The following is a 14,953-nucleotide window of genomic DNA, read 5'->3' as shown; positions in this document are numbered from 1 at the left end:
TAATGTCATGATTCAGGGAGTTTTTTGCTAATAAATTCAATGTATTATCATATTATTAAATGTGTTAAATAAATTATCAGCTATCGGGAAATAGCGGAATATAATTTTAGTTTATTATAAAGTAATTTTCTATACATTTTGAGGTAAATATTGGGGTAATTTGGCAGTAATTCCAAAGAAATTTCAAATAGGTTATTTGCTAATTATCATCTTATTACCATGAAATTTGCGGACCTGTAAAATGAAGTGTTACCAGCGTTTTCAGTCCAAAGCGGCGGCAGCGGCTGTTGTCAAAAAACCCACCGTGGTTTTGCCTCTTTGCTTCTGTACTCTCTGGCCGAGGTCCGACAGTCAGCGTGTGTTACTAGCGCGATGCTAGTGTATACCGAGGTCGGTATATAACTTACTCCCTCTTGGAGGGCGAGTATCTGTGAGTTCTGAGAGTTTAGTGTTGATGTGTGGTAGAGTATCTCCTGGGCTGAACGTAACGTACAGTTATGTAACAAGCGTAGTTATTTTAACCCGAACTACGATCTTTTCCTAAACCTAACCGAGTACTTATGTTGCGCAAGTAAACCTAAAAACTAAGGAAACCTACGTTGGAAGTTTATTTTGAAAAGAAACTGTATGTTTCTTGTGAACGCAGAAGTTTATTTTGAAAAGATGCTATGCATAAAACAAGCGGAAACTGACACGTCGTCACGGAAACGTCCAAAACTGTAGGGCCACAGACCGAGTGTCCGTATTTGATGAGTTGAGACTGAGAACGTGTTGAAATGAAAGTATCTTATCAGACAGTGAATGTCTCCAAACGTATGTGCCTCTGATCGTGGGCCGTATTTTGACCCCCAGCAGACAAGGGCAACTTTTGTAAACTGTGACTATGTTTATTTTTTTTGTGCTGTAAGAGGAGATTTTTGTTGTAACAATGATATTGCCTTTATTTATTGTGTTATTGCTGACTCCACAAAGTCAGACAAACCAAAATAGATATTTAGTTTCTCTCACAATTTTCAAATAAATGCATTTCAGCAAATTTTATTGTATTAAATATTACTGTTTTAGAAGTTTTGATCCTGATACTAGACACACTGCTATACACATATCATTCAGAACAAACCAGTCACAACTTACATGTCAGTCTTTTATTTCAGTGACAAATCATGGCTGCAAAGATGTCATCTAGAAGTTTTTTACAAATGTGAGAGCAAAGTCCAGTCAAGCTTGATGCCACTGTGGAAATATTACTACTATTATTATTATTATTACCATCTTTGGGTTCTATTTTCAGATCAGTAAAGACAAGCGTTTTTCTAAAAGTGCATATCAAACAATTGAAAATGCCCCATGCAGAGAGGTGCATACTAAATCATTTTGTTCACAAAAATAGCACAAAGAAACATCTGTATCGTCAACATCTGGAACACATACTAACATAAAGACTATATTCAGAGTCACTGTGCTGCACAACAAAATCAAATAGAAATTTGGCAACACCAAACTCTGAGAGAACTGAAGGCTTCTCACGGTTTAAAGGCACAAACCTACAGAAAATAAACAAGATCAAGTCTAACATTCATCGAGACGGTGCAGCATCTGATTTGTGTTCAAATACATTTTTACGCTATATAATTATTGCCTTAATACAATCATTTGCCATCTAACATTAAGAGCTGACGACAGGTGTACAGATGTGTTAACAGTACAGTGGTTCTACTACAGGATCCCCACTGGGTGTTTCTACAGAGCCAAGCTGGGTGGTAGTGAGACCAGTGCAACTCCAGGGAACAGAGTACTATTGACGACAGTGAGCTGGCAAACATGGAGACTAAAGTGCAAAATAAGTCCAGTCTTTCCTCACCTGATTCCTTCTATTTTTTTGTTAACACTTTTTATTTTTTGCAGCTCTTGATCTGCTCTGATAGATTTGTGCCTCAAACCTGAGCATGATGGGATATTTTGAGCACAGAAAACCTTTTCAAACACAGAAGTTATATTTTGTGGAGAAATTATTTTCACACAATAATCATTTAATTTGTGTAAACAAATCTGATCTGTGTGTTTGCTATTATCCATGTAAGAACGCAATAATAACCTCCACCAGTTTAACTCATTTCCTCTGTAATTACCTACTTAAGATAATAACTTGAATGTTCCACCCATCCAGCCGAGGTATTATAATCATTAATGTAGTTTCTAGGGCTGTCGATTGATTAAAATATTTAATCGCTATTAATCACATGATTGTCCATGGTTAATCTTGATTAAACGCACATAATTACTAAAACTGTGTGAGAGGTTATCACTGTGCCATTACAATATATTTATAATTGCAAACACACAAATGCATTTATTGAGCATATATTGAGAATATATCTTTGTTTCCTCAAATTAAATTACAATAATTGTCAACTAAATAAATGTTCTTGCAAAAAAAAAAAAAAAAAATCTGTCCCATTTGGGTGCTCAGTATTGAGGCACAAATATGACTCCATACTTAACCTCCTGTGTTCTTTAATCCTCACCTTCCTTCTTAAATCCAGTGAGCTTTGCAAGTGTGTTTCAGCCACTTGTATATAGAGAACAGGACACTCAGGTTGTGCAGGACCACGTGTCTGGGTTAAACTCCAGTCCCAGAAGAACTGACCATCCGAACCAGTCTGAAGCTCAGAGCCAAGAAACCAGTCCCCAGCAGGTCCCCCAGAGCTGTGAGGTAGGGGATGGAGAAGTTATCTGGATCCAGTCCTCTTCGCCACAGCCATCGCACCATCACACTGGCCACGTAGAGCAAAATCACCACCTGGATGAAGACAATGGACGGAGATGTTTTAAATTCTTGTAAGAGTACTGTTGTTTTTTCTGTCAGTATGAACAACACAACTGTTATCAGTTTATCTGACCTGAAGCAGAGCTGCAGACAGGTAGCAGATGACGAAGATGGGCGTCATGGCAGCGTGGCCTCCTTGCAGAAGGTGGATGGTGTACAGGAAGAGGAGGTGACCCGGGACTACGAGCAGGACCAGGACTCTGGCTGATTTGGAGTTCACATCTAGGTAAATATAGAAAGAGAAGCTGTGAGTACTAGCAAGTCCTCTTTCAGGTCACTGTGACTTTACATCCATCCCGTTCTCGTGACATCTCGGGAACACCATGAGCGAATGTGGCACAAATGTCCACTTCAAACATCATCAAAGATGAAAGGATTCGATTTTGGTGGTCAAGGTCACTGTGACCTCACAAAACACGTTTTCAACTCAACAATTCAAATGCTAATTATGAGAATTTCACACAAATGTCTAACAGGATGGAATGGTGAAGTGATGACATTTTGGACAGACATGTATGTAAACTGTAACTTGACTAGTTGGCGGAGGAATACACCCTTGAGGCGGTATTTCTAGTGAATCATGAAGGCTTTTATTTTGAAATTAATTGTGATCCACTAGTTTAAGACCCCTGTGAACAACTATAGAGACTATGATAGATATGATTGGTGGCATCCATCGTAACATTATTAAATCAACATTTCCCATAAACTCAGTTTCTTTCTGGTACAAATAAGACTCGTTTTAAACAACAACAACTTGGGAAATACTTATTCACTTTCTTACAGAGAATCATTTCTGCAAGGTCTGTATGGAGACTGAAAACAGCTAGCTTGTCTCTGTCTGAGGTTAACAAAATCTGCATCCCGGTAGGCCTACATTTTAAGTTCACAAGTTATATCTTTATACATTTTCACATTGGCATTTTCACACTTTGTTTTTGTATGGATCAAACAAACTAACAGACTGTACTTTTTAGCTCTGGTTTGGTCTCCACCAACTCCTAAAGTGAAATAGCTTACTGTATCTGGCTCTTCAGCTGCTAAATGCTTCACTATATTATTCACCAGGTAGCTGCTAACTTTATCAGTCTGTCGTCTGGTGCTGGTAGCATACAGATGTTGTTTTTGGAGCTAGTTTGCTTAAGTTTGCTGCTGGAAACAAAATAAACAGACTAAAAAGCCCCGGAGAGCTGCAGACAGAGTTGCCAACTATTTTCAGTGGAAAGTAGCTGCTTGAAAAGTCCCTGCATTTCACATGTAGTCATTTGCTGCATTAATAATAAACTATAGTAGGCTATATATAGTATTTGTTCTATATCTGACCTGAGGAGCAGAGGGCAGCACAGGGTCCAGGACAGTTCACACTCATGACAAATGGAAGAGCTCCAGGAACACTCCAGCAGTGGAGGTAGGTGGACATCCTGCTGGCCTGGATGGCCACCAGGTTTCCTCCTACACCTGCATGGACATGGAAAAGAGTTGCACTGATCAATTCCAAAATAAACATTTACTCAAACTAGGAAAATAAAGTGCATCTCAAGATTGGACTGAAGATGGCAGCGTGGAAGGTGGAGATGTTTTGTTGTCCGATACAAAAAAAATAAGTCGCAGCTGCTTTCACAGTAAATGTTTTAATTAGTGCTGACAAAGTCAACGCAAATTTGTTTTAACGCCACTAATTTCTTTAAGGCATTAATGCAATCGATCTTTGGAGGTTGTAGCGGGCTCAGTATTAAAGTGAATATACTGACACCATATAAAACTAGAAAAACCTAAGGAATCCATTGGTAAAATTCACAACAAGATTTTATCTAACAACATATTCTGCTTCAATCTATATTTGTTGGCATTTAGCCTTTCAAAAACAACATTTTCACTGTGGTAAAACAAATGTAACACGCAATGTGATTTTTAGGTTGAAGTGGGCTCAGTTTTAAAGCTAGAGTGAAGATACTGGCATTATATGAAACTATAAAACCTAATGAATCATTTGCTTGTCACAAATGAATCATTTGCTTGTCACAAAGGAGGCTAAATAATGCTCCAAACGTACGCTAAATTTTGCTGAGAAAAAACTGTCGTGGCCATTTTCAAAGATCTCTGACCTCCAGATATGTGAATGTAAATGGGTTCTCTGGGTACCCACGAGTCTCCCCTTTACAGACATGCCCACTTTATGATAATCACATGCAGTTTTGGGAAAGTCATAGTCAAGTCAGCACACTGACACACTGACAGCTGTTGTTGCCTGTTGGGCTGCAGTTTGCCACGTTATGATTGGATCATATTTTGTGATGCTAAATGCCATTGACAATTGACAGCCCTAGTTTTTATATTTGCCGATGTGTCATCTTACAGCCACACGAGAGGCTGAGATCAGCCACTGCAGAATATCAGCTGAAACACTCTTGGAAAAATAATTCACTGTCCAAACAGTAATTTTGCTTGAAATCTATTCAGCGTCCCTAATCGTAGCGTCTCGGGGGACTTTTTCCTCCGACGGCTTGGAAGAGGCAGTGTGGATGTTGAGCCACATTCATTGTAACGCTGCTCTCCTCTCTGCCTGATTTCATTAGCAGCAGAACAAAACCTCTTGGCTTGCAGAGCTTTGACGAGCATGGATCATTTAGACCAAACAGGAAGAGTGTTTCTGAGAGTAGCTAAGTACATTTACTCAAGTATTGTGCCAAAGTACAAATTTAAGTACTTGTATTTTACTTTAGTATTTCCATTTTCTGATACTTTATACTTCTACATCACTACATTTCAGAGGGAAATATTGTAGTTTTTACTGCACTACATTCAACCTTTTTGTAACTTTTTGTTTTGCTTTTAATTCTTTTAATAATAATAATAATAAATAAATAATAAAAAAAGTAGGTAAATGAAAGTAGGTAAAAACAAGAAATTAAATAGATTAAACAAGGAGAAAAAAACCCATTAATTAATTAATAAAATACAAGAAACGAAAAAAAACAATATTTTAACTAAATATATTAAATATTTAAATAAAAATGAAAAAGGGGGGATGCATGTACTTCATTTATCTGACATCTGTACTAGTCACTCTGCTGATCATTTTACAAAAAAAAACATGTGATACGCTTATATGATATGATGCCACACTATAATCCAGTTGTTCTCAACAAGGGAGTCGCAAGATAGTTTCAGGGGGTCACCAGATGGTTGTGGAGAAAAACATGAAATAACATATTACAAATATAATATCATATTTTAAACTGGGCAATGTTTTTTTACATTACATCGCCTGTACCAGTGATATAATTTGCCTTAGAATAGATTCATTTGAGTGTGTTTGTGAGAGTCAAAGTGTGCGTGCACCTGATTTTCTGACGGGGGATTTCCGGCTGGTTGGGGAGAAAAAGTCACAAAATGCAATAGAGCACATTGGACAATGCCTAGCTGTTAAAACTAAATAAAACTATCATAACAAACAAATCATTATATTATTTATCCTACATTTATTAATCAGTACATTCACAATAATTACTCAAAATCAGCAGGGAGGGAGGCGCGTAGAAACAGTAGTTTACGTCGGGTGGGGGGGGGGTCACGACTCGAAAAGGTTGAGGTCATTGTTGTGAAATAAACCCCGGCAGGGCGATGTAGCAGTGCCGCTAGCTGTACATGATCCCGCTTATTACACAGCTTAATAATTTGACACAAAAACGTTCCTCCAGAGTCCGACATCAGAACTGCGACCATAGCAACGGTCTATTATACATAGCAACGATCTGCTATAAAGAAATAACAGACCGTCAGACAATCAGAATCGAGTATTCAACAAAGCTGTGTAATAAAATAATATAACACTCTGAAAGAAGCCATTCTGCGTCATGAGTATTTTAATTTTTGATCCCTTAAGTTTCATAAAGTAAAAATGTGAACATTTCCAGGACTTTTATTTTAGAGTACGGTATTATTATTATGGTATTTCTACTTTGACTGAAGTAAAGGATCTGAATACTTCTCCCACGTCTGGTTTCTGGTCAACGTGCCAAGAGGGAAGAGCGCTGAATTAAAATGCAAATGCACTTCCTGTTCTGGGGCGGCGATACATGCAGGAGTCTTTGGTAGCACTGACGCTGGCAGAGACGCTGCGTAAACAGGAGCCAGTGAATGCATCGTTGGCATTCTGATCAGGCGTGTGGTTCATGTAAAGACTATTGTTATTCCTCTCTAATTAGTATGCTGCTTTGAGGGCAACAGACTTCTGTCGGTGAGGATCAGGTCCTATACTCCTCTCTGAGGTTCCTCTGACGGGAGGAGACGGCTCAACTTCAACAGCACTTTAATACCTCATGATTGATTAATAGCTGATATCTGAGGCCCTTTTAAATAATAATGGGATTAGCCACTGGGCGTCCGCATGCTCCGACAATTTCCAGTTGACATTATTGACAATAATGAAGCTAATTATGAAGCTTGAGAGTCATTCTTCAAAGATTAGCACTGTTGAAACCATAACCCCAAATCCCAGCTCTGCTTACTCCTTCAGGAAAACATGTCAGTGTTCATTTCTTTAGTCAGAGCATGTGGAAGAAATTTCACAAATGGTTTCCGCTTCAATTAAGGGGATTATATCCACAATAATATTTACTTAAGGCAAAATTAATCAAAGTTATCGTCCTAATTTCATCATTCGAGGCCTCTAAAACAAGGATCCTCTCTGAGTACATGCAGCCCTGCTGAAAATTCAATATAATTTCAGGTCAATGTTTTACTCATCCTGTGAAATATCTCAACATTTACTGAAGAAATAAGGTTAATCCTGACTCTTCCTGACGCCACCGTGAGGTTGACATTTGTGATTTTAAGTGAAATACCTCAACTACTATTAAATGGATTGCCATAAAGTCTGGTACAGACATTAATGCTCCAGCCAGGACAAACTGGATTTTTCATCTTTTTTGGTTCTTGGGTCAATTCTTTTCGGTAAGACTTCATTTTACAGGTCCGCAAATTTCATGGTAATTAGGTGATAATTAACAAGTAACCTATTTGAAATTTCTTTGGAATTACTGCGACGTTACCTCAATATTCACCTCAAAAGCTATAAAAAATAACTTTATTATAAACATTATTTATCATTCTATTCTGATAATTTAATACATTTCCAGGACAAGAATACAACGTTAATTGATATGCTTTATTTCCATGTCTGATGGTAAATAGATAATAAGTAGCTTATAATAACGTCCTTGAAATTTCTTTAAAAAAACTCCCTGAATCATGACGTTAGCTACCAGGTTACATTTGTGTAGACAATAAGTCACAATGGTGAGATTTGTGTCTGATCAGAAGTGTCTTCTCAAGCCTAAGGGAACTATTTTAACCATGATATGCTATTTTAGCATATAAGTATTAAATAATGTTTATAATACAGTAATTTTTGATAGATTTTGAGGTAAATATTGGAGTATTTTGACAGTAATTCCAAAGAAATTTCAAATAGATTACTTGCTCATTATCACCTAATTACCATGAAATTTGCAGACCTGTAAAATGAAGTGTTACCTTCTTTTCTTTCGCTATTTGCTGATCCTTCCCCAATATCAGCCATAACCACAAAATATAATGGAAAAATCTCTTCCTGCTTCCATTTAACTGCCAAACTTTGCCTGTGTAAATGTAAACAAACTCTTCCGGTCTGCGTGCCGTAAATCGTTTCGTCTAATTTGCAGGGAATCGTGCGCATGGACAGACGTTAAGAATCACTACTTTATATAGAAATAGTCAATCTTCTTGTTGATGGTCTCGTTTGCTCATTTAGGTCATAACGAGGCATCAGTATTAAATTGAGACTGTTTCATAACCTGTTAAAAACTCCTTGTAGTAGCTTTAAGCGGAGTTTGTCTCCCACTCACCATTGATGACTGGCGTGAACACGGCCATACCTTCGAAGTTTGGGTCGCTCACTGTCTTATCCAGAATCAGTCCACCAATACTGGGAAGGAGACGACATATAATAATTAGATTCCCTAACTTTATTTATTCAAATAAAATATTTAAAAACAAAAGGGATGAGAGTCTTTCACAGGTCGGCTCACCTGCTGATGGACATGGCCATGATGACTGGTTGCCAGCCTGACTTCAAGACCTCGCTGATTGGTGGAGAGCGGCGGGCGATGATGACCCACGCTGGGATGAGGAGCAGGAAGAAGCCACACACCGCAGGAGGCAGGTACCACATGTCTGGAGAGCAACAGAATGTAAAAATCTTTTTATTATGCTACTCATTTTATATAAAAATGTACTGCGGCTGTCTGTTAGCAGACTTCTGCTAGAATCAGAGGTGGACTATGGTGCCCTCATCTGGCCGGAATACTCCTTAATAATCACCACGATACTGCTGCTGTGCAGTTGTGTGAGTTCGAATCATCTTTTGCTCTTTATCTGCTTTAAAGACACTTTTAAATTTCATCTTTTTTGATTAACAAACTAGTGTCCATGCATGTCACTCGTGCAGAAAAACAGTTGATTTAACGTGTGACCTCTGACCTCTGTAGCAGAAGAAGAGGCTGCTGACATGAGCGAGCAGAGACAGAGTGATGAGGTCTCCGAGGCTGGCGGCGATGGGCGTGGCCACGTTATCTGGGTTGATGCCCACTTTCCTGGATCCAATGATCACCGCCACCATCACCAGACCTGAAGAATGAAGACAAAGAAGTTAAACGACACATTAAACTCGTAAACGTTACTGTCCTCTGTGTTGTACTCTGTGTATCTATACTGCAGTGGTTTAAGTCTGACCTAGAGACAGAGCGGCGATGAAAGCGGTTGTGACGCTGCTGGCGCAGAGGACAGCGGCCTGGGTGACGTCCACTCTCCCTCTGGTCAGACCCCCGAGGCCCACTGCTGCTACCGCTGCCAGGAAGCCCACGACTGTGGCCTGGACCTGGGGATGAAGAAGAGAGATGTGAGTCTTCATTCATCCATCCATATATCATTACATGTCTGTCTATTCTGTCTCTCTGTCTGTCCTCAGAGAGAAGAGGAAGCAAATGAACAAAAACATTTAGAGGAAGCAGAAAAATGCAGTGTAGGACACAACTATAGAATCCCAAAGTAGAGCTGCAACGATTAATTGATTAGTTGTCAATTAACCATCAACTATTTTGATAATTGATCAATTGTTTTGAGTATTTTTTTAAGAAAAAAAAGGTCAAAATTCTCTGATTCCAGCTTCTTAAATGTGAATATTTTCTGGTTTCTTTCCTCCTCTATGACAGTAAACTGAATATCTTTGAGTTGTGGACAAAACAAGACATTTGAGGACGTCATTTTGGGCTTTGGAAAGCACTGATCAACATTTTCTGACATTTTATAGACCAAACAACTAATTGATTAATTGAGTAAACAATCTGCGGATTAATCGACAATGACAATAATTGTTATTTGCAGCCCTATCCCAAAGTGTTCAATATAAAATCAAATAAAATCAACAATCATTAAATAATTGAAGACATTTTTGAGACTCTCTTTATTATGAAATGTTATTTCATCGTTCATTTTCAGAATAACAGAATTTATTTATATTTATTTCCTTATAGACATTTTTATATCAAAATTGCCCTAAAAATATTGATTAAAAAAAATAAAGAAATACTGATAAATAAATAAAAATATTGACAAATACTATAAATAATATTTTAAAAGCCGGACACAGAAAATATGAAACCCTGCTGCATGTACAACTCTAATAAAAATAATAAGTTTTAGCAGGCAGTGGAAGAATCAGCCCAATTTGTTTTTGTTTTTTTATTTAATGTTCCAATATCGTATCATAGCTTCCATTTGGAAAGCATCTCCAACTGTTATCTACTGTGTTTAATTGGCAGAGATGCATTATTGAAGTGAGAGGCCTGAATTAAATTGTATTGTCTTGAAGCCGGCAGTGATGGAGTGTGTTATTAACTGGATGGAGAGTGTGTTATTAACCGGATGGAGAGTGTGTTATTAACTGGATGGAGAGTGTGTCACCTGAATGAGAGCCAGATTACAGAACACCATCCTCCACTGCTGCTGAGCCTCATCCATCTGCCCCGTGTTGGCCTGCGGATGGAAACGGGGTTCAGATAATCTCATTTCTCTTAGTAGTTGTTTTTCAAGTGACACTACTTGTCAACATTGTAGCAGAATTGCTCTGATTGGTCGACAGTGTGAGGAGGTTGCTAACTGAGTTACTGATGATGAATTATTAATAATAATAATTCATCACTTCAGCAGCCGTTGATAATAATTTACTATTGATGGATACAGAAGTTACAACACTTACTCCCCAAAGCACATGGTTCTCCGTGTTTTGTGTGGAACTGGCTTTATATTTTGCTGATGTTAAGAAACTGGGAGACGAGTCACAAACTTAAAAGTACCCGATACCTGATATCTATGTACACAATTAGCCAACTTGTCTAGGAGGCTGGTGCCATAACAAACCAAAAAATCAGTATTATAGTTGATAACATTTAAAACAATTGTTGTCATCTCCTTCTGCATGCAGGTGTGTGTGTGTGAGTGTGTTCTGTATGTGTGTGAGTGTGTTTCCACTCACTGCTGTTGACAGTCTGGATGCCAATGTCATCTCCAGATTCCCCTTCAGCCCCACCAGGGCTGGCACCAAGATAAACACCTCCGAGATCTCCCTGAACACCTCCCAGTGCTGAAAATATACATCACATAAATGTATCACAGTGAAACTACACTGCAGGAGCAGGACATTGAGCTTATATTTAAATTTAGTACTTCTTCTTTAAACTTGCAATAACAGATTTTTTGGCCACTGTGAAACATGTTGTGAACACATCACATTTTCAAAGATCATTCAGTTGGAGCTGTGTTTCTGGTACGGCTGTCAATCCTTTCAAATATTTAACTGCGATTTATTGCAACTTTTTATCCGTTCAAAATGTACCTTAAAGGGAGATTTGTCAAGTATTTAATACTCTTATCAACATGAGAGTGGGTAAATATGCTGCTTTATGTAAATGTATGTATATATTTATTATTGAAAATCAATTAACAACACAAAACAATGACAGATATTGTCCAGAAACCCTCACAGGTACTGCATTTAGCATAAAACAATATGCTCAAATCATAACATGGCAAACTGCAGCCCAACAGACAACAACAGCTGTCAGTGTGTCAGTGTGCTGACTTGACTATGACTTGCTCCAAATTGCATGTGATTATCATAAAGTGGGCATGTCTGTAAAGGGGAGACTTGTGGGTACCCAGAGAACCCATTTACATTCACATATCTTGAGGTCAGAGGACAAGGGACCCCTTTGAAAATGGCGATAATAGCTTTTCCTCGCCAAAATTTTGCATACGTTTGGAGCGTTATTTAGCCTCCTTCACGACGAGCTAGTATGACATGGATTCCTTAGCTGTTGTAGTTTCATATGATACCAGTATCTTCACTATAGCTTTAAAACTGGGTTGTTGAGTTCCCAGCGCTCAATCATATCATGAGTTTTTGAGTGTTAAACTCTTAATAAATAACAACTAGGGCTGTGAAAGTTAACGCTATAATAACACATTAACGCAAATTTGATTTAACGCCACTAATTTCTTTAACGCATTGACACAACTTGTGATTTTTTTATTAACCGCTTAATAATCTATTAACCTCGAATAATCTATTCGATATTTTGGAGGTTGTAGCGGGTTCAGTTTTAAATCTAGAGTGACAATACCGGCATCATATGAAAGTAGAAAACCTAAAGAATCCATCGGTACCAACCATGTCATACTAGTTTGTCATGAAGGAGGTTAAATAACGCTCCAAACTTGCGCTAAATTTTGGCGAGGAAAAACAGGCATGGCCATTTTCAAAGGGGTCCCTTGACCTCTAACCTCCAGATCATTGAATGAAAATGGGTTCTATGGGTACCCACGAGTCTCCCCTTTACAGACATGCCCACTTTATGATAATCACATGCAGTTTGGGGCAAGTCATAGTCAAGTCAGCACACTGACAGCTGTTGTTGCCTGTTGGGCTGCAGTTTACAATGTTATGATTTGAGCATATTGTTTTATGCTAAATGCAGTACCTGTGAGGGTTTCTGGACTATATCTGTCATTGTTTTGTGTTGTTAATTGATTTCCAACAATACATATATACATACATTTGCATAAAGCAGCATATTTGTCCACTCCCATGTTGATAAGAGTATTAAATGTTTGTACTTGTACATTTGAACTGATGAAAAATGTGTGATGAATTTGTGATTAATTGCAATTAACTATTTTAATCGATTGACAGCCCTAATAACAACTAAGGTTGTTTTTATCAAAACTTTACATTGATGATTTGTTGCTTATGTAGTCATGAGAAAAAAACAGGGGCTTTGAGACACTTAGTAGTAGTAGGTACCTATTATAAAGTTAAGCATTCTCCAAACGGCTAATCATGTTCCCTTCCACCTCTCACACGCAGCAGATAACTTCGACATTCTGAATAGTTTGACCAGTTGAGTGCTGATTGATTTGATAAGTGCCCGTATTTCCAAGTATCTCCCATGAAACTTGATCTGTCGGCTCTTTATGCTTCGACTAGCAGCCGGCTGACTTGCTGCATAATTCAGGACATCAGTCATGTCACGCTGGTGAGGTATTTACAAGAGGTTAAACAGGACGAGAGCTATTACTGTAGGTGGCTCTGTTCTTTCTGATACTGCTGTCTGCCTGCCTGTGTCCTGTATGTTCTGTTGTTTCACTCATGTCTCCTCTGTCTATATGAAAAGGTCAGATATTATTAGACATGCAATTCTTCTTTATCATTAGCCAGCAGTTGCTCGAAAGATTGCCTCATTGTTCCTCATTTTTGTGATTTCTTTTGCATTTTTCAAGTGATTTTTGTATTTTTTGCAACTATTAGATGACAGATTAATTACATAAGCATTGCATTCATCCTTCATCTGACTTTGCCTTCCAGCAACTCACCACTACTGTACCTGAAGAGTAAATGAAACAATCAACCTACAGTATGTGATCATAAAAAGTCATAAAACATAAAACAACACCTGTCCTATATATACAGTATTCCTGTCTAGCATTTAGTGTTATAGCACATAAACATCAATCATGTCATCACACACACACACAGACACACTTTAGAGCACTTCTTTTTTTTTTTTTTCCATACTTGCACTACATCCATGACCATCCCAGCCGCCACCATGCCGAGGCCGGACACCAGGTACGGCAGAAGGATCTGGGCCGTGATCACCCACGGGCTCTCTGGCAGTAAGCCGTGGGCCGAGCGGGTCAGTTTGCACGTGAAGCCTCTCAGCTTCTTCCCTTGGAAACGCAGCTCCAGAGCGAGATGGGTCACCACCATGGCTGATCCCTGTTAACCCATCACTGCAGCACAGACATCAGCTCCCAAGCTCCTTTTACTGTTGTTGAATCAGTCAAGCTGATTTGAGAAGGATGGAATGATCCATTTTGACTGAGAAGAAGATTTCCTCTTTTTGACTGTTCCCAAGTTGTCGTTCAAAAGTCCCAGTTGATGTTTCTTTGCTGGTTTTCTTAAAGCTTTTTTGCGAATAAATGTGACAAAGATGGATTCAACCTTCGCCTGTCATTTCAAAGCACTTGTGCAAATGGTGGACGAGGTGGAGGAAGCTGCTTTCATCCACTTGAATGGAGCACACACACATATTTAGACACACACACACACACACTGGTCCACTTGACAGCAGGTCTGTGAGGCCTCTTCTGACACTCTGCTACTGACAGACCTACACACACACACACACACACACACACACATGCACTCACTACAACCACACACACACACTTCCTCTCCTCATGCCTCACTCTTCAGCAGCCGGGCGGCCGAGGTGGACCGCTGGAAGCACGGTCTCTCGCGGGGCCTGAAGAGTGTCCAGGTCTTGTGAGACAAGGACATCCAGAAGGCCAGCAGCTTCTTCTCAGCCCTCCTGTGCTGTCGCTCCTTCTCCTCCTCCACCTCCACCTCCACCTCCTCCACCTCCTCCTCCTTCGCCCTCCACACCTCCTCCTCTTGATCCTCGCCGCTGTGCTGATGATGCCCTGTGTGAGCTTGACCTCTCTGGTGTCCCTTCCTCATTTTGA

The 14,953-nt window shown here is 39.0% G+C and overlaps 1 protein-coding gene across 1 annotated transcript; it reads right to left on the bottom strand.

Annotated features, from left to right (window-relative positions):
* Nucleotides 1-2,280: 2,280 nt before the first annotated feature.
* LOC119498388 (solute carrier family 41 member 3-like) lies at nucleotides 2,281-14,953 on the bottom strand. The gene is made up of 10 exons (XM_037787240.1): nucleotides 14,001-14,953; nucleotides 11,403-11,510; nucleotides 10,832-10,903; nucleotides 9,602-9,746; nucleotides 9,350-9,496; nucleotides 8,899-9,043; nucleotides 8,716-8,795; nucleotides 4,151-4,285; nucleotides 2,901-3,049; nucleotides 2,281-2,800 (listed from the first exon to the last, which is right to left on the bottom strand). Exons 1-10 carry the CDS (start codon nucleotides 14,193-14,195, stop codon nucleotides 2,621-2,623), a joined length of 1,356 nt encoding a protein of 451 aa, XP_037643168.1. The 5' UTR covers nucleotides 14,196-14,953; the 3' UTR covers nucleotides 2,281-2,620.

The sequence above is a fragment of the Sebastes umbrosus genome, chromosome 1 (assembly GCF_015220745.1).
Source record: "Sebastes umbrosus isolate fSebUmb1 chromosome 1, fSebUmb1.pri, whole genome shotgun sequence".
Lineage (NCBI taxonomy): Eukaryota > Metazoa > Chordata > Actinopteri > Perciformes > Sebastidae > Sebastes > Sebastes umbrosus.
Note: the sequence above shows the minus strand (reverse complement) of the source record. Positions and strands in the feature narration are given on the sequence as shown.